Source organism: Bombina bombina, chromosome 1, assembly GCF_027579735.1.
Source record: "Bombina bombina isolate aBomBom1 chromosome 1, aBomBom1.pri, whole genome shotgun sequence".
In the NCBI taxonomy this organism is placed as follows: domain Eukaryota; kingdom Metazoa; phylum Chordata; class Amphibia; order Anura; family Bombinatoridae; genus Bombina; species Bombina bombina.
In genome coordinates, this window is record NC_069499.1 from 1,555,944,604 (window position 1) to 1,555,970,630 (window position 26,027).

Here is a 26,027-nt window from a genome sequence, read left to right on the forward strand (position 1 = left end):
CCAAACACCTCACCTTCTCCTGGAAGCCAGGCTACACTACTTTAACCACCCACCAGGTAGATACTCCGGGACAAGCTCCCTTGCGCCAGGGTCCGTACCGAATCCCCGAAGCAGTTAGGACAGGAATGAAGAAGGAGATCGATGAGATGCTCCAACTCAGGGTAATTGAGCCCTCCGATAGTCACTGGGCCTCCCCAGTTGTCTTGGTGCCCAAGAAAGATGGGACCACCCGGTTCCGCGTAGACTATTGGAGGCTCAATGAAAAAACTGTGACGGACGCTTACCCTATGCCCAGGGTAGACAAGCTACTCGATCGTATAGCCAGGGGAAATTACCTGACCACTATTGACCTCTGCAAAGGTTACTGGCAGATTCCCCTGGCCCCGGAGGCTATCCCCAAGTCGGCATTCGTCACCCCATTCGGCTTATATCAGTTTAGGGTAATGCCGTTTGGGATGAAGAATGCCCCAGCTACATTCCAGCGCTTGGTGGATAGGCTCCTGGATGGCTTCCAGAGTTTTGCTTGCGCCTACCTGGACAACATAGCGATCCACAGTGAGTCCTGGGAGGACCACTTAGCTCACATAGGAATGGTTCTGGATCAGATCCGGGCTGCTGGCCTGACTCTGAAGCCAGAAAAATGCCACTTTGGGATGGCCGAGGTACAGTACCTGGGTCACCGGGTGGGGTGTGGAAAGCAGCGACCAGAGCCGGCCAAGATAGAAGCTGTTGCCAATTGGCCCACCCCCATCACTAAGACTCAGGTCCTAGCCTTCCTGGGCACGGCAGGGTACTATAGACGGTTCGTACCAGACTACAGCACACTTGCCAAACCCCTGACTGACTTGACCAAGAAGAACTTACCTCGACAGGTCCTGTGGTCTCCCCACTGTGAAACGGCTTTCCAGGCTCTCAAAAATGCTCTAATTAACGCTCCTGTCTTGGCGGCCCCAGCCCTTAACAAACGTTTTATCGTCCATACAGATGCTTCCATGTTTGGGCTGGGAGCCGTCCTCAGCCAAGTAGGTGAAGATGGAGGGGAGCATCCAGTTGCCTACATCAGCCGGAAGCTCCTGCCCCGCGAAGTCAGCTATGCAGCGGTCGAAAAGGAGTGTTTGGCTTTGGTGTGGGCATTAAAGAAATTGACTCCCTATTTATATGGGCAGGAGTTCACTCTGGTCACCGACCATAACCCGTTGGTGTGGCTGAACCGGGTCTCTGGAGATAACGGCAGGCTATTACGTTGGAGTTTATAGTTGCAACCCTTCAATTTCACCATTACTTACAGACCTGGGAAACAGAATGGCAACGCCGACGGGTTGTCCAGACAAACCGACCTCAGCCCCGCATAACCAGCGGTCTGGACAGCCTTAGTCTGCCCCGAAAAGGGGTCAGACCGTGTCTGCCAGAGTGTTCCACAGAAAGGGAGCACTGTTACAGAAGCATTAGTTATTTTGTTGTGAAGAGCTTATTTCCCAGCAGCAATGCCTGAACAAGCCAAGCCAGCGCCTAAGAAGGGCTCCAAGAAAACCGTAACAAGTATCATTTCATAAAGAGTTAACTTTTTTTTCCAGCTTTTAGAAACTATTTTCTAAATACAAGTTTGCTGGCCTCAGCTCTAATTAAGTTTAGTGATAAACAATCCCATTGTCTAATCACCTCCGGAGTCAGACTGCTAATTGATAAGATGGGCTGCATTGTTTTCTTATGTGTAACTTGTTATCTGAAGTACTGTAATCCTATTGTGGCCTGTCAAAGGACATTGTCTCTCTATCTAAATGTGTGATGGGGGATTTTATGCTTCCCCCTGGGAGTGCCCTGTGTGCATGTAACCTCAATAAAAAGCAGGCTGGGCATCCCAGTCCTGAGTTCTTGGTTGACCCTCAATCGCAGCGTTGACTCGTTTTGTGGGCAGAAGGGTATCCTAGCTGTACTACAGCTAAGGGGGATTATTCTACATTTGCGAGACTCATATAGAATACTATGGAAAGCAGCTTCTCCCCTCTTCAGCAATAGGGATCCAGGCTACTAAGCGGTCCATCTCTCAGCGAGACTAAGGGTAACCGTAACACCTATATACCATGGGTGTAATCTGCCCAGTTCCAAAACTAGAACAGGGGCAGGGGTTTTACTCAAATCTGTTTGTAGTTCCCAAAAAAGAGGGAACCTTCAGACCGATTTTAGATCTCAATGGATGGTGACCATTCAAACTATTTTACCAATGATCCAGGAGGGTCAATATATGACTACCGTGGACTTGAAGGATGCGTATCTTCACATTCCTATCCACAAAGATCATCACCAGTTTCTCAGGTTCGCGTTCCTGGACAAACACTACCAGTTTGTGGCCCTCCCTTTTGGGTTGGCCACAGCTCCCAGAATCTTCACAAAGGTTCTAGGGTCCCTTCTGGTGGTTCTAAGGCTGCGGAGCATAGCAGTGGCGCCCTACCTGGACGACATTTTGATTCAGGCGTCAACTTACCATCTAGCCAAATCTCACACGGACATCGTGTTGGCTTTTCTAAGAACTCACGGGTGGAAGGTGAATATACAAAAGAATTCACTAGTTTCACTGACAAGAGTTCCATTCCTAGGAACTCTGATAGACTCAGTAGACATGAAAATATTTCTGACGGAGGTCAGAAAGTCAAAGATCCTAACTACTTGCCAAGCACTTCTGTCCATTCCTCGGCCATCAGTAGCACAGTGTATGGAGGTCATTGGATTAATGGTAGTGGCAATGGACATCGTTCCGTTTGCTCGCTTACATCTCAGACCACTGCAGCTGTGCATGCTCAGACAGTGGAATGGGGATTATGCGGATTTATCTCCTCAGATAAATCTGGATCTAGAGACCAGAGACTCTCTTCTTTGGTGGTTGTCACAGGATCATCTGTCCCAGGGAATGTGCTTCCGCAGACCAGCATGGGTCATAGTTACGACAGACGCCAGCCTCTTGGGCTGGGGTGCAGTCTGAAATTCCCTGAAGGCTCAGGGTGTTTGGACTCAGGAGGAGTCCCTACTACCAATCAATATTCTGGAACTGAGAGCAATATTCAACGCGCTTCAAGCGTGGCCTCAGTTGGCTTTGGCCAAATTCATAAGATTCCAGTCAGACAATATCACGACTGTAGCATATATCAATCATCAAGGGGGAACAAAGAGTTCTCTAGCGATGATAGAGGTTTCCAAGATAATTCGATGGGCAGAGACTCACTCTTGCCATCTATCAGCAATCTATATCCCAGGAGTAGAGAACTGGGAAGCGGATTTTCTAAGTCGTCAGACTTTTCATCCGGGGGAGTGGGAGCTCCATCCGGAGGTGTTTGCGGCATTGATCCGTCAATGGGTCACACCGGAATTGGATCTGATGGCATCTCGTCAGAATGCCAAACTTCCTTGTTACGGGTCCAGATCAAGGGATCCCCAAGCAGTACTGATAGATGCTCTAGCAGTACCTTGGTCGTTCAACCTGGCTTATGTGTTTCCTCCTTTTCCTCTCCTACCTCGTCTGATTGCCAGAATCAAACAGGAGAGGGCTTCGGTAATCTTGATAGCGCCTTCGTGGCCACGCAGGACTTGGTATGCAGATCTGGTGGTCATTGATACTTTAATTCAGGCTTGGAAGCCTGTCACTAGGAAAATTTACCATAAGATATGGCGTAAATATCTTTTTTAGTGCGAATCCAAGGGCTACTCATGGAGTAGGGTTAGGATTCCTAGGATTTTGTCCTTTCTCCAAGAAGGATTGGAGATGGGGTTATCGGCTAGTTCCTTAAAAGGACAAATTTCTGCTTTGTCAATCTTACTACACAAGCGTCTGGCGGATGTCCCAGACGTTCAGTCTTTTTGTCAGGCTTTAGTCAGAATAAAGCCTGTGTTTAAACCTGTTGCTCCGCCATGGAGTTTGAATTTAGTTGTAAATGTTCTTCAAGGGGTTCCGTTTGAACCCATGCATTCCATAGATATTAAGCTTTTATCTTGGAAAGTTTTGTTTTTAGTTACTATCTCTTCTGCTCGAAGAGTTTCTGAGCTTTCTGTGTTACAATGTGATTCGCCTAATCTTATATTCCATTCTGATAAGGTGGTTTTGCGTACTAAACCTGGATTCCTTCCTAATGTTGTTTCAAATAAGAATATTAATCAAGAAATTGTTGTTCCTTCTTTGTGTCCTAATCCTTCTTCTAAGAAGGAGCATCTGTTACATAACTTGGAAGTGGTTCGTGCCTTGAAGTTTTACTTACAAGCGACCAAGGATTTCCGTCAAACATCTTCTCTATTTGTTGTTTATTCTGGAAAGGGTAGGGGTCAAAAAGCTACGGCTACCTCTCTTTCTTTTTGGCTGAAAAGCATCATCCGTTTGGCATACGAGACTGCTGGACAGCAGCCTCCTGAAAAAATTACAGCTCATTCTACTAGAGCGGTGGCTTCCACATGGGCTTTTAAAAACGATGCTTCTGTTGAACAAATTTGTAAGGCTGCGACTTGGTCCTCCCTTCATACCTTTTCCAAATTTTACAAATTTTTATACTTTTGCTTCCTCTGAGGCTATTTTTGGGAGAAAAGTTCTTCAAGCAGTGGTGCCTTCCCTTTAGGTATCTGTCTTGTCCCTCCCATTCATCCGTGTCCTGTTGCTTTGGTATTGTATCCCACCAGTAAGGATGAATCCGTGGACTCGTCGTATCTAGTAGAAGAAAAGGAAATTTATGCTTACCTGATAAATTGATTTCTTCTACGATACGACGAGTCCATGGCCCTCCCTATCATTTTAGACAGATTATATTTTTGTTTTTCAAAACTTCAGTCACCTCTGCGCCTTTTAGCTTTTCTTTTCTCTTCCTATACCTTCGGTCGAATGACTGGGGGTGGACAGAAGGGAGGAGCTATATATACAGCTCTGCTGTGGTGCTCTTTGCCTCTTCCTGTTAGCAGGAGGATAATATCCCACAAGTAAGGATGAATCCGTGGACTCGTCGTATCGTAGAAGAAATCAATTTATCAGGTAAGCATAAATTTCCTTTTTTTTTTTTTTTAGATAATTGTAGTTAATTTATTTAATTAATTTATTGATAGTGTAGTGTTAGGTGTATTTGTAACTTAGGTTAGGATTTATTTTACAGGTAATTTTGTAATTATTTTAACTAGGTGGCTATTAAATAGTTATTAACTATTTAATAGCTATTGTATCTAGTTAAAAAAATACAAAGTTGCCTGTAAAATAAATATAAATCATAAAATAGCTACAATGTAATTAAAAGTTATATTGTAGCTATATTAGGGTTTATTTTATAGGTAAGTATTTAGTTTTAAATAGGATTAATTTATTTAATTATAGTAATTTTATTTTGGTTTATTTAAATTATATTTAAGTTAGGGGGGTGTTAGGGTTAGACTTAGGTTTAGGGGTGAATAACTTTATTATAGTAGCGACGACGTTGGGGGCGGGAGATTAGGGGTTAATAATTGTAGGTAGGTGTCGGCGACGTTGGGGGGGGCAGATTAGGGGTTAATAAAATTTATTATAGTGTTTGCGAGGCGGGAGTGTGGCGGTTTAGGGGTTAATACATTTATTAAAGTGGTGGCGATGTCCGGTCGGCAGATTAGGGGTTAATAAGTGTAGGTAGGTGGTGGCGACGTTGGGGGGGTGGATTAGGGGTTAATAAATATAATGTAGGTGTCAGCGATGTTAGGGGCAGCAGATTAGGGGTTCATAGGGATAATGTAGGTGGCAGCGATGTCCGGTCGGCAGATCAGGGGTTAAATCATTTTATTATAGTGTTTGCGATGTGGGGGGGCCTCGGTTTAGGGGTTCATAGGTAGTTTATGGGTGTTAGTGTACTTTGTAGCACTGTAGTTAAGAGCTTTATGTTCCGGCGTTAGCCCATAAAACTCTTAACTACTGACTTTTAAATGCGGTAGAAGTCTTGACAGGAGAGGGTCTACCACTCACTTCTTCCAAGACTTGTAATACCAGCGTCAGGCAAATCCCATTAAAAAGATAGGATACGCAATTGACGTAAGGGGATTTGCGGTAGTCAAAAGTCGCGGAAGAAAAGTGAGCGGTAGACCCTTTCCTGCCTGACTCGTAATACCATTGTGCGTTAAAAAGCAGCGTTGGGACCTCTCAATGCTGCTTTTTAAGGCTAACGCATAACTCGTAATCTAGCCATAAGATAGCTACAATATAACTAATAGTTACATTGTATCTAGCTTAGGGTTTATTTTTATTTTACAGGCAAGTTTGTATTTATTTTAACTAGGTAGAATAGTTGCTAAATAGTTATTAATTATTTAATAACTACCTAGTTAAAATAAATACAAAAGTACCTGTAAAATAAAACCTAACCTAAGTTACACTAACACCTAACACTACTCTATAATTAAATAAATTAACTAAATTAAATACAATTAAATACAATTAAATACAATTAAATTAAATGATCTAAATTACAAAAAAAAACAAACACTAAATTACAGAAAACAAAAAAACAAATTACAAGAATTTTAAACTAATTACACCTAATCTAATCCCCCCCCTAAAAAAATAAAAAAAGCCCCCCCAAAATAAAAAAAGCCCTACCCTACACTAAATTACAAATAGCCCTTAAAAGGGCCTTTTGCGGGGCATTGCCCCAAAGTAATCAGCTCTTTTACCTGTAAAAAAAAAAAGTACAAATCACCCCCCAACATTAAAACCCACCACCCACACAACCAACCCTTCTCTAAAACCCACCAATCCCCCCTTAAAAAAAACTAACACTAACCCCTTGAAGATCACCTTACCGGGAGACGTCTTCACCCAACCGGGCCGAAGTCCTCAACGAAGCCGGGAGAAGTCTTCATCCAAGCCGGGCGAAGTGGTCCTCCAGACGGGCAGAAGTCCTTCATCCAGATGGCATCTTCTATCTTCATCCATCCGTTGCGGAGTGGGTCCATCTTCAAGACATCCGACGCGGAGCATCCTCTTCGTCCGACGGCTCTTCTCGAATGAAGGTTCCTTTAAATGACGTCATCCAAGATAGCGTCCCTTCAATTCCGATTGGCTGATAGAATTCTATCAGCCAATCGGAATTAAGGTAGAAAAAATCCTATTGGCTGATGCAATCAGCCAATTGCTCTAACTCTGATTTGAGTAAACCTTTTCTCTAAAGTATTTGTAATAGTTCTTCTCTCCTTTATTGATCTCTGGTATAATGATCCTCCTCCGTAAATGGTACCTCTGCTTCACCCTAATTTTTGACCACTAAAAATTCCTGTCAGAACAATATCCTTAGCTTCATCTAACTCTAGAACAGATCTCATGACCCTAACCTTAGCTTTAGAATATGTCTCATGACCCTCACCCTAACTCTGAAAAAGATCTCATGACCCTCACCCTATCTCTAGAACAGATCTCATGACCCTCACCCTAACTCTGAAACAGATCTCATGACCTTCACCCTATCTCTAGAACAGATCTCCTGACCCTCACCCTAACTCTAGAACAGATTTCATGACCCTCACCCTAACTCTAGAACAGATCTCATGACCCTCACCCTATCTCTAGAACAGATCTCATGACCCTCACCGTATCTCTAGAACAGATCTCCTGACCCTCACCCTAACTCTAGAACAGATCTCATGACCCTCACGCTAGCTTTCGAATAAATCTTCTTTTTTTTTTTTTTTATACAATAACTTTAGAAAATAAAATTATACACATCGATGTGACTAAGGGCTTGATGATCAAGACTCAGCTATGTGGAGAGAAATCACAGAAAATCTTTGGGGGCTTTTTTTGAGCATTATATTGTAATATATGTCTCATCCTTCACATCCAGGACCTTGCATAGCTAGTTAATCAACTCCCAAGTGAAACGTTGCTGTTCAAAAATGATTTGAGAGATGTCAGACATTTTAGATTATCTCAACAGAGAGGAGATGTTTAAATCATTGAGCCCTGAATCAGAACATACATTGTTACAGCAGGCTTATTTTGTTTGGCAACATTATATACATTCATTACAATTAACAGACCAAGCATAGCAGTATACGGATATGCAAGCATAATGCTAGTCACAGGCAGGTATCATTGGCACACAATGGCTGTTTAACCTGGTTCTAATCAGAAGTAGCAGCCTTTCAGCAAATACATTTTTTTTTTATTACTTACGAAAGGGTCAAAGACCACAAAGTTCTTATATGTTGTAATAAAAAAAAGCTATAACGCAATAATTGTTTGCACATGCTCTCTTTATAGACGAGAAATGGCCAGTGGTGATTCAAGGGGGTTGATAAGCCCCCTCCCCAATTCTCAGTGATGCAAACAGCAAACACACATTCACAATGTTATTATTTATTTTTTTACAAGTCCCTTGCTATGTCCAAAAAGAGGTAAATAAAAGGGGATTTAAAGGGACAGTAGATAATTTGAAATTTTAATATAAGGTTTAGTTATGCACAGTAAAACAACTTTGAAATACACTTTTCTTATTTATTTTACCCCTTTCCCTGTAATTTAGCTCTAAAAATCGTGGCTTTATCAATTCTCAGAACTTGAAATGCACGATTGACTTCTCAAGGCAAACCTTGCTACAAATTATCCTTAATTGGCTTTATCAGATAAAACTGCAAATCAATGCATTTATAACAGACTAAATGCATTGTCTGCAGACTAAAGCCAAGATGGACTCCTCTGAATAAGGCAAGTGATGGGTGGGGTTTAGCTATTGATAAACAATTACAACAAGCAAGATGTTAATTTGTTTAAAAAATCATTTAGACTTGGCTAGTATGTTAGTCTATAGCAGCACAACAGATATGTCTTGCAATTAAAAGGCTATTACTATATGTTTAAAAGGTACATTACGCACTAAATAGATACTATATATTATGTTGTATTCAAATTAGTTACTGGCCTGAAAATAATATACAAACATATTTCTTAAAATTATATTAGTTATTTATATATTGATGAAATAAGTGTAAAAGTGTAGTTTGTTTAAGTAATGGGCACTGCCATGTTGTAACCTAGCGGGTTACCTTATCTTATCTCATCTGCTAAGGGCCGGTTAGAGACAGTTAAAGGTACTGTCTACACAAAATTGTTATTGCCTAAAAAGATATTCAATGCCTCTACTAACCACGCCCCAGCCTTGCACAACCAACATTTTTAGATTAATTTACTTTATAACATTTAAACCTCTAAATTTCTGCCTGTTTCAAAGGCTCTATTGACAGCCTCTTATCACATGTTTTTTTTATTGGCTTTTCACAACAGGAGACTGCTAATTCATGTGGACCATATATATAACAATGTGTTCACGCCCGGGAAGTTATTTAAGAGTTAACCCAACACAATACTAAATGCATCTCAATTGAAACAGTCACAGTCATGTGATCAGGGGGCTGTCAGAAGATGCTTAGATAAAAGGTAATCACAGAGATAAAACGTATATTAATATAACTGTGTTGGTTGTGCAAAACTGGGTCATGGGTAACAAAGGGACCATCTATCTTTTAAAACAATAAAAATTCTATTGTAGACTGTCCCTTTAATCTCACAATATTTTCATAAGAAAAGTAGAAGGGCACAAGAACAATTGATGACCCTACCAGTACCTCTCTCTATCCTCTATATGTAGCTCAGAGGACCCTTGGTTAGCACCTTAATGTTTAAAGGGACATTACACTGCAAAATATTCTCCCATTTAATGTTCCTAATGTTCCATTTCCCTGCTGGAGAGTATTACACTTTTTACAGTCAACATATTTATCTTTACTTTGTCATGTGAAATAAATGCTGTTACCTGTTGAAACCACCACATATACTAAAAATGTAAATACGATAATATTAGCTATAGAGAGGTTATGTAAACGAGATGCAGCAGCAGAAATTAATATTGTATGCACCTTTACCTTAATATGATATAAATGTAAGCAATTTTCTTTTAGTATAACATCAATTAACAAGCAAAGAGAGTAAAAATGGTGCAATTGAATCCACTGGAGGGTTTCATAGCAACTTAGTGCAACTGTAGGTGGGGGATCAAGACATGTAAGAAAGGGAAAGCTAAGAGAAAGAATAACAAAGGGTAAAAATATAAAACAATTCAGGAACAAACAAATATAAGAAAAAGGGTTTGGTCACTGGAATGTCAATTTAGTATTTGTTTGTTTCTTTTAGAGAGATGACGCAATGGTGTGGTCCAAAAGTATTATAACGAGTACAGACATAACTGAGGGGAAAAGGTTTTGCTTACTACTACTACTATTACTACTAAGCTGGTACAAACATGAAATACTGTTGCATTTCCAAGTGAACACAAAGACAATTCCCTTACACCAGACATGTATATGTTCTAGCAACATAGGATTACTACATGTACTCTTATATGACATTACATGATTAGACATTGAAAACCTAGTGTAATACATAAATCAAGGGATCTGATAAACAATCATTGTATATATACAATATAATCAGAAGCACTTGTGGAATCCCAGGAGAAATATTTGATCGTAGGCAGGTTTCTAGCAGACGTTGTCTAAGAGAAGAGCCCCAATACAAGTCTTAGGACTATGAAGAGGCTGATACCTGCAACAATCCCAGCAGGCATGAGCTTCCTGGAACGGTTGTACCTCAGCCCCATTACTATACTCAGAATTAGTGCAGCAATCAGTGATATCTTGATGTCGTGGGGATTGTGGGAAACACAATATGCCCCATAACCAGCAACAGACCCAATGGTAAGACCAGCTGCTAAAGACACAATGCTACCTTTACGTGAATATCCAAGGAAGCCACCAAAAACCAAAAGAGCAGCATAACCAAACCCAATCCAGTCCACTGCCATGATTCCTTCCTTCAAGTAATCTTCCCTCAGGAGTTGATGTTTGTCGGTAACAGTCAGAATTATTCCAGGTGGATGTTTTCAGACTTGCGCAAGTCTCTTATCCCTCCGAATAAATCTTCTGACCCTCACTCTAACTCTAGAACAGATCTCATGACCTCTCCCATGGATTTCCAGCCTGCTCTTTTCTTCTTCCCACCCTAATTATTCTACTGTTTTCCTGATCACACCTCCACCAGCTGGACAAGATATAGCAAAGTCTGCATCCTGTAGTCGCGCGAGTAAAATACAGTAATCAGAGAGTGGAGGGAACTAGACGGATAAGTCTTTAGATGAGGTGATAGTGAAGAAGTTACGTAGAAAAAACTGTAAAAAGCAGAGCAATATAATTTAGAAATACAACAGTAGATATATGTAAATAGAGATGATCATAATAAGTGAGAGTACAAGACAGAGATCTGGCTGTAAAGGAGATAAGAGAGAAGCAGGAGGTCTTTAGTTATGTAGCTCTGAAGTCTGTAGTCCAAAATCCACTGCATTTACAGACCATGTATTACCATATGTAACCACTAGATGGCATTATTGTCCCACACAAATATGGTACAACATCTTTATAATGACTAATACTCTGCTGTTATAGTTGCACTCATTTGTCACCTGATGATCTTACAGTCGGATTTTACAAAACACCTTGAGTGACTTGTCCTGTGGATATAATGAAAAGGTTGTTTCAGTCACTTCAGTACAGTTAAGCACTTTTCCTGCTAGTGGAGTGAGTAATACCTTGCATTGTACGCAGTGCTGTTTACCCTCTGATAGATAATGAGTTAGCTTTTTCCCCACACTGACATATATTCACCTAGACACGTTGTGAAAACAGCCTGACATATACACTGACACACACACTTTATACACAGATACACCTTACACTCTGATACACACACACTTTATACACAGATACACCTTACCCTCTGATACACACACACTTTATACACAGATACACCCTGACACACACCATCAGATACACCCTAATACACACCCCACACACACTTATACACAGATACACCTTACACTCTGATACACACACACTTTATACACAGATACACCCTGACACACACCATCAGATACACCCTAATACACACCCCACACACACTTATACACAGATACACCTTACACTCTGATACACACACACTTTATACACAGATACACCCTGACACACACCATCAGATACACCCTAATACACACCCCACACACACTTATACACAGATACACCCTGACACACACACCCCACACACTTATACACAGATACACCCTGACACACACCATCAGATACACCCTAATACACACCCCACACACACTTATACACAGATACACCCTGACACACACCATCAGATACACCCTAATACACACCCCACACACACTTATACACAGATACACCCTAATACACACCCCACACACACTTATACACAGATACACCTTGACACACACCATCCAATTAGTAGCCTCACATAAACACGAATACACAGACACACCTTGATACACACTCCACACACACTTATACACAGATACACCCAACACCCTGACACACACTATCAGATACACCCTGATACACACCCCACACACACTTATACACAGATACACCCTGATACACACCCCACACACACACACTTATACAGAGATACACCCTGACACACACCCCACACACACACTTATACACAGATACACCCAACACCCTGACACACACTATCAGATACACCCTGATACACACCCCACACACACTTATACACAGATACACCTTACACTCTGATACACACACACTTTATACACAGATACACCCTGACACACACCATCAGATACACCCTAATACACACCCCACACACACTTATACACAGATACACCTTGACACACACCATCCAATTAGTAGCCTCACATAAACACGAATACACAGACACACCTTGATACACACTCCACACACACTTATACACAGATACACCCAACAGCCTGACACACACCATCAGATACACCCTGATACACACCCCACACACACTTATACACAGATACACCCAACAGCCTGACACACACTATCAGATACACCCTGATACACACCCCACACACACTTATACACAGATACACCCTGATACACACCCCACACACACACACTTATACACAGATACACCCTGACACACACCCCACACACACACTTATACACAGATACACCCAACACCCTGACACACACCATCAGATACACCCTGATACACACCCCACACACACTTATACACAGATACACCCTGACACACACCATCAGATACACCCTGATACACACCCCACACACACTTATACACAGATACACCCTGACACACACCCCACACACACACTTATACACAGATACACCCTGACACACACCCCACACACACACTTATACACAGATGCACCCTGACACACACCCCACACACACACTTATACACAGATACACCCAACACCCTGACACACACCATCAGATACACCCTGATACACACCCCACACACAATTATACACAGATACACCCTAATACACCCCCCCCCACACACACACACACACTTATACACAGATACACCCTGATACACACCCCACACACACTTATACACAGATACACCCTGATACACACACTTATACACAGATACACCCTGATAAACACCCCACACACTTATACACAGATACACCCTGACAAACACCCCACACACACTTATACACAGATACACCCTGATACACACCCCACACACATTTCTACACAGATACACCCTGACACACACCCCACACACAATTATACACAGATACACCCTGATACACACCCCACACACACTTATACACAGATACACCCTGATACACACACTTATACACAGATACACCCTGATAAACACCCCACACACTTATACACAGATACACCCTGACAAACACCCCACACACACTTATACACAGATACACCCTGATACACACCCCACACACATTTATACACAGATACATCCTGACACACACCCCACACACAATTATACACAGATACACCCTGATACACACCCCACACACATTTATACACAGATACACCCTGACACACACCCCACACACAATTATACACAGATACACCCTGACACACACAGTGCCACACATTTCTTATACACCGATACACCCTGATACCTGTGTGAGATTTTTGCACCTATTTCAAGCTTTTTCTTGTCTCCTTTACAACTGTTTGTTGGATTGTATTGGACATTAACAGCTTATCAGAGACATTTCTTTAGTAATTTAAATTTTATTCTACAAATGAAACTTGAAAAATTTGAATATCGTGCAAAAGTTCATTTATTTCACTAATGCAACTTAAAAGGTGAAACTAATATATGAGATAGACTCATTACATGCAAAGCAAGATAGTTCAAGCCGTGATTTGTCATAATTGTGATGATTATGGCTTACAGCTCATGAAAACCCCAAATCCACAATCTCAGAAAATTAGAATATTGTGAAAAGGTGCAATGTTCTAGGCTCAAAGTGTCCCACTCTAATCAGCTAATTAAGCCATAACACCTGCAAAGGGTTCCTGAGCCTTTAAATGGTCTCTATGTCTGGTTCAGTAGGAATCAAAATCATGGGAAAGACTGCTGACCTGACAGCTGTGCAGAAAACCATCATTTACACCCTCCATAAGGAGAGAAAGCCTCAAAAGGTAATTGCAAAACAAGTTGGATGTTCCCAAAGTGCTGTATCAAAGCACATTAATACAAAGTTATGTGGGAGGGAAAAGAGTGGATGAAAAAGGTGCACAAGCAGCAGAGATGACCGCAGCCTGGAGAGGATTGTCAGGAAAAGGCCATTCAAAAGTGTTGGAGACTTTCACAAGGAGTGGACTGAGGCTGGAGTCAGTGCATCGAGAGCCAACACACACAGACGGATCCTGGACATGGGCTTCAAATGTTGTATTCCTCTTGTCAAGTCACCCCTGAACAACAAACAACGTCAGAAGCATCTTACCTGGGCTAAAGAAAAACAGACCTGGTCTGTTGCTCAGTGGTCCAAAGTCCTTTTTTCTGATGAGAGCAAATTTTGCATCTCATTTGGAAACCAAGGACCCAGAGTATGAAGGAAGAATGGAGGGGCACACACTGCAAGATTCTTGAAGTCCAGTGTGAAGTTTCCACAGTCTGTGTTGATTTGGCGGAGCCATTTCATCTGCTGGTGTTGGTCCACTGTGCTTCATTAAGTCCAGGGTCAACGCAGCCGTCTACCAGGAGATTTTGGAGTACTTCATGCTTTCTTTCGCAGACGAGCTCTATGGGGATGCTGACTTCATTTTCCAGCAGGACTTGGCACCTGTCCACACTGCCAAAAGCACCAAAACCTGGTCCAATGACCGTGGGATTACTGTGCTTGATTGGCCAGCAAACTCGCCTGACCTGAGCCCCATAGAGAATCTATGGGGCATTGCCAAGAGAAAGATGAGAGACATGAGACCGAACAATGCAAAAGAGCTGAAGGCCGCTATTGAAGCATCCTGGTCTTCCATAACACCTCGGCAGTGCCACAGGCTGATAGCTTCCATGCCACGCCGCATTGATGCAGTAATTGCTGCAAAAGGGGCCCAAACCAAGTACTGAGTACAGGGCCGGTGCTAGGATTTTTGGCTACACAGGCGAAGACACAATTTACCGCCCCTCTCCCAGAATATATTATAGGTATATACCCTGCCAATACTGCTTCTTATCAAAATGCTATGGACCTGGTGTTGTGTTAAAGGGACAGGAAACCCCAAAATTTTCTTTCATGATTTGGATAGAACATACAACTTTAAACAACTTTCCAATTTACTTCCATTATCAAATTTGCTTTGTTCTCTTGTTATCCTTTGCTGAAGGAACTTTCAGCATTGCACTACTGGCAGCAAGATGAACACATCTAGTCAGCCAATCACAAAATACAAATGTGTGCAGGCACCAATTAGCAGCAGCTCCTACTAGTGTAGGATATGTGCGTGTTCTTTTTCAACAAGGGATACCAACAGAACAAAGCACATTTGAAAATAGAAGTGAATTTAAAAGTGTCTTAAAATTATATGTTCCATCTGAATCATGCAAGTTTAACTTTGACTTTCCTATCCCTTTAAGTAGCTATAGATAATTATTTTATCTATAATAATACAGAATTTCTGTTATCACATCAAATTCTTGTGTGTTAACCTGATTTGTTATAACTATAATAACCCTGTACATACATATGTACACACACATACAAACAGTACCTGACCTACACAAAAAAGAGCCCTGATGAAATTTTGTTTGCCCCCACAAAGGTAACTCAGTAGTAAGAAATAGCACTAATATACATGCTGTTCCATATAAAGATTTTGAGGATAGAAAGACCTGCAATCTGTACTATTAAAAGGCTCCCTTGCATTAGGATTGTACACGTTCCGCATTTGCCTATGTATAAGCTGGCTGCTATGGGCCCCTTCCAACACTTGGGCCCTGGTGTCACTGCACCTGCTGTACCAATGGTAGTTTTACCCCTGCATACAAATACTGTACATATACATAAATACATACACATACTGTACATATTCATGCAGTATATACATACACACACATATATATATACACATAAAGACATACACACTGTATATATACAGTATATATATATATATATATATATATATATACACACACACATGTACAGATATACATATGAACACACAAAAAAACACATACTGTGCATATACTGTACATACACACATACATACAGTATATACATAAACATACATACATACTGTACATATAAATAAATACATACACATACTATACATATTCATACATATGTACACTCACATACTGTGTATATATATATATATATATATATATATATATATATATACACACACATACATACATACATACTATACATATACATATTTACCTACACACATACTGTACATATACATATTTACCTACACACATACTGTACATATATACACAGACATATGTATACACATATACACACATAAATGAAGTACACACAAAATTAAAATTTATATATGTGTGCAAAATACTTTAACATATTATTATACATGTGTTTTGTAAAAATGTTTTTAGCCCAAATACTTCAGGAATTTTTCAGCACTACACATATATCTCCACTTGTAAACATCCTTTTAATAAAACCTATGATTTTATCTGACATATAGGGAATTGTTTACTATTTATGCTGAAAACTCATGTTTAATTGAGGCTGATGATGAAATACCAAACCAACTAAACTAAAGGAATGAGGTTTATATAAACATCATGTATAACCCCTTGTCTGCCAGAGTGGATTCAATCTTAGTACCACTCTAGCAGCCTAGTGACTTTCATGTCAGATACAGATTTTGACTTTGTAGTTCTTACTGAAATACTATTTGGGAGTGGGGAAAATATAGGATCAAAGCAGATCCAGACAGGAGAGTCAGGTGTTTATTTGGTGGGCATGGAGTATTAGAAAAAAATACCCTCCAGTGGCTTAGTAGGGGTCAGACAGGAGAGTAGAATAAGGAATCTGAATATCTGCTGGGGTCCATATATCAGACACCAGCATGTCTCCTGCCCACTAATGCCTTAAGAGGGGGCTAACAAATGCATTTAAAATGTAATAGCCAATAGTCATAATGAGGAGCAAGAAACACTTTCCAGGAGCCAGATATGGCTGATTTGCCTTAAAAAAACAATGTTTAAGTTTTATTAATGAGTTTTTCAAATGCAAAACAACATGCAACACATTCCTCTTTGCATTTTTAACAAGCATGTGGTTATGAACTATTTAAAGAGCTAACAGAACTGACATTTCATAAAATATGGACATGATTGTCAAATTATTTAAAACTTAAGGTAGGTAATATCTGTTACCTTATTCCACCTTGTCACTTGTGCACAGTGCAGCTAATCTTTGAACAAGACAGTACAGTAACAGAATGACATGCAGTCCTGCCTGGCAGTCATAGAGTTAATGCAAGTTACTTTTGCTCCCCCTCTGCTGAACATTCCACACATGATTGATCATTAAAACAGTTCAGCAAGATCTTTTTGCTACCAGCCTAGCCTACCTGTTGAAAGCTTCTGCTGCTCCGTGTTACTGCTGGCTGCTTGTTCATCACGCTCCTCCCCCTTTCTCTCCCGTCTCTTCCTTATGCAGTGTGATTATGATGAATGTGACCGGGGCTGAACTCAGGACTGTGTAGCAGCATGGTTGAAGTAATGAGAGAGCCAGCATGTGTGTGTGTGGGGAGGGGCGTACGGAAGGTACATTGCCCATAAATAAAAAGTGCACAGCAGTTTAATGAAAAAGAAAAAAAATGCAATGATGCTGCTGTAGCATAGTCACTTGCTGCTCCAAGTTTGCGCCCACCTGCTGAAGCGCCCTAAGGCATTTGCCTAACTTGCCTGTATGCAAGCGCCGGCCCTGACTGAGTACATACAGTATGCATGCTTATACTTTTCAGAGGTCCGATATTGTTCTATGTACAATCCTTGTTTTATTGATTGCATGTTCTAATTTTCTGAGATTGTGGATTTGGGGTTTTCATGAGCTGTAAGCCATAATCATCCGAATTATGACAAATCACGGCTTGAACTATCTTGCTTTGCATGTAATGAGTCAATCTCATATATTATTTTCACCTTTTAAGTTGCATTAGTGAAATAAATTAACTTTTGTACGATATTCTAAATTTCGAGTTTCACCTGTATTGCTCCTCACTTTCGGCGAGATTAAGAGTTTTCATCGGTAATGGTGTACGGTGTTAACGAGCCTTTTTTTCTCACCGCTCACTTAAGACAACGCCGGTATTACGGGTTTTTACAAACCCGGCGTTAGAGCGTTGAGCAAAATTTAGCTCCACATCTCACCTCAATACCAGCGCTGCTTATGGTAGCGGTGAGCAGGTAAAACGTGCTCGTGCACGATTTCCCCATAGGAAACAATGGGACTGAGCCGGCTGAAAAAACCTAACACCTGCAAAAAAGCAGCGTTCAGCTCCTAACGCAGCACCGTTGTTTCCTATGGGAAAATACTTTTTATGTCTACACCTAACACCCTAACATGAACCCTGAGTCTAAACACCCCTAATATTACACTTATTAACCGCTAATCTGCCACCCCCGACATCGCTGAGACCTGCATTATATTATTAACCCCTAATCTGCCGCTCCGTACACCGCCGCAACCTACATTATACCTATGAACCCCTAATCTGCCTCCTCAACATCGCCGATACCTACATTATATTTATTAACCCCTAATCTGCCACCCCCAATGTCGCAGCAACCTACCTACACTTCTTAACCCCTAATCTGCCGCCCCCAACGTTGCCGCAACTATAATAAAGTTATTAACCCCTAAATCTAAGTCTAACCCCAAACCTAACCCCCTCTAACTGACATATAATTTAAATAAATCGAAATAAAATAACTACAATTAACTAAATTAGTCCTATTTAAAACAAAATACTTACCTATAAAATAAACCCTAAGATAGCTACAATATAACTGTCAGGATGGGTAAAGTCCAGAGTTAGACCCAAATGCTAGAATGAGATAAATAACACCCTAGCACAGTGAGTATATACCAGGACCTGACCCTGCGACAGCTGTAGTTTGATATACTCACAGTAATAGACTGGAAGATGACACAGCAGGGTCAGGAGAAGAAACTTCGTGTAGAAGGGGTTAACCAATAGAGTAATCAGGCAAGCAATGTCCAGCAACGTGTAATCAGGCAGGTAAGGGTTAACCAATAGAATAGTCAGGCAAGCAATATCCAGCAACGTGTAATCAGGCAGATAGGGGTTAACCAATAGAGTAGTCAGGTAAGCAATGTCCAGCAACGTATTATCAGGCAGGTATGGGTTAACCAATAGAGTAGTCAGGTAAGCAATGTCCAGCAACGTGTTATCAGGCAGGTAGGGGTTAACCAATAGAGTAGTCAGGTAAGCAGTGTCCAGCAACGTGTTATCAGGTAGGTAGGGGTTAACCAATAGAGTAGTCAGGTAAGCAGTGTCCAGCAACGTGTTATCAGGCAGGTAGGGGTTAACCAATAGAGTAGTCAGGTAAGCAGTGTCCAGCAACGTTTTATCAGGCAGGTAGGGGTTAACCAATAGAGTAGTCAGGTAAGCAGTGTCCAGCAATGTTTTATCAGGCATGTAGGGGTTAACCAATAGAGTAGTCAGGTAAGCAGTGTCCAGCAACGTTTTATCAGGCATGTAGGGGTTAACCAATAGAGTAGTCAGGTAAGCAGAGTCCAGCAACGATATCAGGCAGGTAGGGATAAGGGTTCAGGATAAGCAGGCACAGATTCAGAAAATCCAAAGATAAATTTGTACTCACAGAGCCCACGAGTAAAACAAACAGGCACCGATGAGAGGAGACGCCGGAATAAGAAGGCCTCCTGACGTCATCGGAAGGCCGACAGGAACAGGGTTGCTAAGCAACCAATGAAAGCGCTACCGCGCTGAGCCAGAGGAAGCGATCAGCAGCAGCGATCGCAACAGTGCCCCCACCTCAAGGACCCCTCCGGGAAACACGAACAGGCTTTGAAGGATTCTGGGCGTGGAATTGTTTGATCAAAGCAGAGGCACGGACATGAGAAGCAGGTTCCCAAGAACGTTCAGTGATGGGATATCCCTTCCAATGGACCAAATAGTACAGACGGTTACCCCTTAATCTGGAATCAAGAATTTGACTGATCTCAAATTCTGCAGTACCATCCACAAGGAACGGAGAGGGAACTCTACTTTTGGTGGAAAACCGGTTAGAGACTGCTGGTTTAAGGAGAGATACGTGAAAGACAGGGTGAATCTTCAAGTTGTCTGGTAGAGCCACCCTGTAGGCAGTAGAACATACCTTGGAAACAATCCTGAATGGTCCGATGTATTTGGGACCCAGTTTAGCACAGGGTTGTTTGAGTCGGATGAATCTGGTGGAAATCCAAACCTTGTCTCCAGCCCGAAAAGAGGGCGCCTTCCGGCGTCTGCGATCAGCAAATCGTTTGTACTTGTAAGTAGAGAGAAGAAGGATTTCCCGAATCTTCTTCCAGTGTTTACAAAGACTTCTCACTGTACAATCTGCTCCAGGAACTCCAGAACCTCCCGAAGACATAGGAAAAGTTCTAGGTTCGAATCCATAGGCTGCCTTGAAAGGAGAAGTCTGTAAAGAAGAGTTGAAGCGGGAATTGTAAGCAAGTTCTGCTAAAGGAAGAAGTTGAGACCAATTGGAGTGCTGATGATTAACATAGTGCCTGAGATAGGACTCAAGAGATTGATTAACCCGCTCAGTTTGACCGTTGGACTGAGGATGATGTGCAGTAGAAAGAGATATGGTAACTCCAAACTGTTTGCACAGAGATTTCCAAAATCTTGAGACAAATTGAACTCCTCGATCAGAAACGATGTCCAAAGGAAAACCATGTAATCTGGTGAAATGGAGAATAAACAAATCAGCGAGTTTCTGGGCCGATGGTAATCCAGTTAAAGGAACAAAGTGAGCTGCTTTGGAAAACCTGTCTACCACAACCCATATGGTCTTGTTTCCGGCAGAATTAGGAAGATCTGTAATAAAGTCCATGGAAACATGAGACCAGGGATAGTACGGAACAGGCAGAGGTTGTAAGAGCCCAAGAGGTAATGATGAAGATTGTTTGTTGGAGGTACAGGAATTACAAGCTGCAACATAATCCTTGACATCTTTGCCCATGGAAGGCCACCAGACATGTTGTTTGAGTCTCCACATAGTATTTACGTACTCCTGGATGTCCAGACAGAACATTATCATGAGCCCAACGAAGGAGTTTTAGGCGGAATTCAGTAGGTACAAATAAGATCCCAGGAGGTATGTTATAAGAAGAAGGAACAGAAGTTTGAGCAGATTGTAACGCTTGTAAAGGAAACGAAGATAACTGAGCCAGAACTTTAGCAGGGCGAAGAATGGGTTCAGAATCCAGAAATGTAGAATCAGAAGCCAGAAATTGTCTAGATAAAGCGTCTGCTTTCGTATTCTTAGAGCCAGGAATATAAGAGAGGACAAAATTAAATCTGGAGAAGAACAGAGCCCATCGGGCTTGACGTGAGTTGAGGCGTTTGGCAGTATGAAGATACAGAAGATTTTTATGGTCTGTGAGTATAAGAAATGGTTGAACAGTGCCTTCAAGCAGATGTCTCCATTCTTCCAAAGCCATTTTAATAGCTAACAGTTCTTTGTTTCCAACGTCATAATTCAGTTCGGATGTATTGAACTTCTTGGAGAAAAATCCCACAGGAAGAATCTTGCTAGAAATAGGATTTCGTTGAGATAGTACTGCCCCAGCAGCAATCAGAGAAGCATCCACTTCAAGAATGAATTTACTTCGGCAAAGAATGGGAGCCGAAGTAAATGCAGACTTTAGAGATTCGAATGCCTGTAAAGCTAGATCAGACCAATGCTTGCAATCCTGACCCTTTCTAGTAAGAGCAGTAAGGGGTGCCGTGATGTTAGCAAAGTCCTTTATGAACTTACGATAGTAATTGGCAAATCCCAGGAACCTTTGAAGAGATTTCAAGGAAGTAGGTCTAGGCCAGTCTAGAATAGCCGACAGTTTGTCAGAATCCATCTTGAATCCAGAAGGAGAAATAATGTAACCCAAGAAAGGAATAGATTCTTGATGGAAAGAACACTTTTCAAGCTTGGCAAAGAGAAAATTATCACGTAATCTCTGGAGTACTAATGTAACATGATGAATGTGATCCTGTACAGTCCGGGAATAAATCAGAATATCATCAAGATAGATAATAACGAATTGATTAAGATAGTCTCTGAATATTTCATTAACGAAATGCTGGAAAACTGCAGGGGCATTGCATAACCCAAAAGGCATAACTAAATATTCGTAGTGTCCAAACCTAGTGTTGAAGGCAGTTTTCCACTTGTCCCCTTTACGGATTCTGACCAGATTATATACCCCACGAAGATCCAATTTGGTAAAGATGGAAGCACCCTGGAGACGATCAAATAATTCGGGAATGAGAGGAAGTGGATAAGAATTCTTAATTGTAATTTGATTAACAGCCTGATAATCAATGCAAGAACTAAGACCTCCATCCTTCTTTTCCACAAAGAAGAAACCTGCCCCTACTGGAGAAGAAGGGCGGATAAAACCTTGAGTCAAATTATCCTTGATATATTCCTCAAGTGAAACATTTTCTTGACGAGAAAGTGGGTAAGTTTTACCCTTCGGTAGAGGTGCTCCTGGTAATAAGTCAATGGGACAATCAAAGGTGCGGTGAGGAGGTAATACTTCAGCATCTTTTTTGGAAAAGACATCACAAAAAGAGTGATATTGTTCAGGCAAAGAATCAGGAACGTCCAAAACTGCCACAACAGTACTAGAAGTCTTGGGAGCATTCTGTAGACACTGTGTGAAACAAGAAGATCCCCAAGCAACAAGCTCTCCTTTAGACCAGGAAAAAACTGGATCATGTAATTGAAGCCATGGAAGTCCCAAAATGAGAGGAAACTGTGGGGAAGAGATGATGTCAAAACAAATGGTTTCGGAATGAAGTACTCCTACAGACATGAGTAGAGGGATGGTAGAATATCGAATGAAACCAGAACCTAAGGGTTGACCACTGACAGTAGTGACTTTAATTAATTGGCTCTTGGAAAGCAAAGGAATACGAAAAGCATTGACAAACTCTGAATCCATAAATATTCCTGCAGCTCCAGAGTCGATGAGTGCTTGAGCCTGAAATTTGGTGTTGCCAAAGTAGATAGTAACCGGAACAAACAGCTTGGGATTGAGGGAAGAAAAAGAACTTTGGCTAAACTCAGCCCCTCTTCCTGGAGTTAAGCCCTGGCTTTTACTGGACGAGTTGGACAATCTTTTGACATATGCCCCTTAATACCGCAGTAAAGACATAGTCCCAGATTACGCCTCCTGAGACGTTCAGCTTCGGATAATTTAATAGCACCAACCTCCATGGGTTCACTTGACTCAGAGATAGAAGCATTTGGAGTAGGAAGTTTTGGAGAATGAGGCATAGGACGATAGGAAGGTCTGATAAAGGATCTTCTGTTACGGTCACGTTCATGGAGACGCTCAGAGTAGCGGGCATCAAGCTTAATACATAGGTTGATAAGATCTTCAAGAGAATCGGGAAGATCCCTATAAACCAGTTCATCTTTCAAACGATCACAAAGACCTTTACGAAATGCTGCACGTAGTGCCCCATGATTCCACATAGTTTCAGCAGCTAAAGTCCGGAATTCTATAGCGTATTGTGCTACGGAAAGAGATCCTTGTCTTAAATCTAAAAGTCCTGCTTCAGCCGCCGCTGATCTACTAGGTTTATCAAACACAGAAGAAAATATAGATACAAAAGTATCAATATCCTGGAGCAAAGGATCATCTTTTTCCAACAGTGGAGAAACCCAAGCCAGGGCTTTACCCTTCATAAGAGAAATTAAAAAGGTGATCTTGGAGGAAGAGGAAACAAACATCTGAGGATTATTTCTGAAGTGAAGGCGGCACTGATTAAGAAATCCTCGACAGTCTTCAGGATTGCCGTCATATTTATCCGGTAGTGGAATTCTAGGAATAAATTGTTCTGCAGGTTGTGGCGGATTAAACGCAGGGTTAGAGCTGGCCGCAGGAATAACAGGTGTTGCCGAGACTTGAGAAGGAGGAGAAAGGTTATGCAAAAGAGCAGTTATTTGGTCCAATTTAGAATCCAGGGATTGCAGGTGTGCAGAGTGGATTCCAAGAAGCTGTCCCTGTAGAGCCACAGCTCTGGATAACTCACCAGGGTCCATTATATGGCCTGTTTGTAATGTCAGGATGGGTAAAGTCCAGAGTTAGACCCAAATGCTAGAATGAGATAAATAACACCCTAGCACAGTGAGTATATACCAGGACCTGACCCTGCGACAGCTGTAGTTTGATATACTCACAGTAATAGACTGGAAGATGACACAGCAGGGTCAGGAGAAGAAACTTCGTGTTGAAGGGGTTAACCAATAGAGTAATCAGGCAAGCAATGTCCAGCAACGTGTAATCAGGCAGGTAAGGGTTAACCAATAGAATAGTCAGGCAAGCAATATCCAGCAACGTGTAATCAGGCAGATAGGGGTTAACCAATAGAGTAGTCAGGTAAGCAATGTCCAGCAATGTATTATCAGGCAGGTATGGGTTAACCAATAGAGTAGTCAGGTAAGCAATGTCCAGCAACGTGTTATCAGGCAGGTAGGGGTTAACCAATAGAGTAGTCAGGTAAGCAGTGTCCAGCAACGTGTTATCAGGCAGGTAGGGGTTAACCAATAGAGTAGTCAGGTAAGCAGTGTCCAGCAACGTGTTATCAGGCAGGTAGGGGTTAACCAATAGAGTAGTCAGGTAAGCAGTGTCCAGCAACGTTTTATCAGGCAGGTAGGGGTTAACCAATAGAGTAGTCAGGTAAGCAGTGTCCAGCAACGTTTTATCAGGCATGTAGGGGTTAACCAATAGAGTAGTCAGGTAAGCAGTGACCAGCAACGTTTTATCAGGCATGTAGGGGTTAACCAATAGAGTAGTCAGGTAAGCAGAGTCCAGCAACGATATCAGGCAGGTAGGGATAAGGGTTCAGGATAAGCAGGCACAGATTCAGAAAATCCAAAGATAAATTTGTACTCACAGAGCCCACGAGTAAAACAAACAGGCACCGATGAGAGGAGACGCCGGAATAAGAAGGCCTCCTGACGTCATCGGAAGGCCGACAGGAACAGGGTTGCTAAGCAACCAATGAAAGCGCTACCGCGCTGAGCCAGAGGAAGCGATCAGCAGCAGCAATCGCGTCAATAACTAATAGTTACATTGTAGCTATTTTGGGATTTTTTTTTATTTTACAGGCAAGTTTGTATTTATTTTAACTAGGTACAATAGTTATTAAATAGTTATTAACTATTTAATAGCTACCTAGCTAAAATAATTACAAATTTACCTGTAAAATAAACCCTAACCTAAGTTACAATTACACCTAACATTACACTATAAATAAATTAATTGCCTAAATTAAATTAAACTAATTACAATAAAATAAAATAAAGTACAAAAACCCCTCACTAAATTACAAAAAATAATAAACTAATTACACAAATTTTAAACTAATTACACCTACTCTAATCCCCCTAATAAAATAAAAAA

At 41.4% G+C, this 26,027-nt stretch overlaps 2 protein-coding genes and 1 long non-coding RNA gene across 3 annotated transcripts in view; 1 reads left to right on the top strand and 2 right to left on the bottom strand.

The window, feature by feature from the left end:
• QRICH2 (glutamine rich 2) overlaps nucleotides 1-26,027 on the top strand; it is a 477,139-nt gene that overhangs the window by 221,368 nt on the left and 229,744 nt on the right. The gene's annotated exons all lie outside the window — the stretch shown is intronic.
• LOC128655774 (uncharacterized) overlaps nucleotides 1-26,027 on the bottom strand; it is a 300,545-nt gene that overhangs the window by 66,046 nt on the left and 208,472 nt on the right. The window lies entirely within an intron of this gene.
• Nucleotides 9,876-10,835, bottom strand: LOC128655764 (transmembrane protein 14A-like). Its single transcript, XM_053709340.1, has one exon. It carries the CDS (start codon nucleotides 10,833-10,835, stop codon nucleotides 10,527-10,529), a length of 309 nt encoding a protein of 102 aa, XP_053565315.1. The 3' UTR covers nucleotides 9,876-10,526.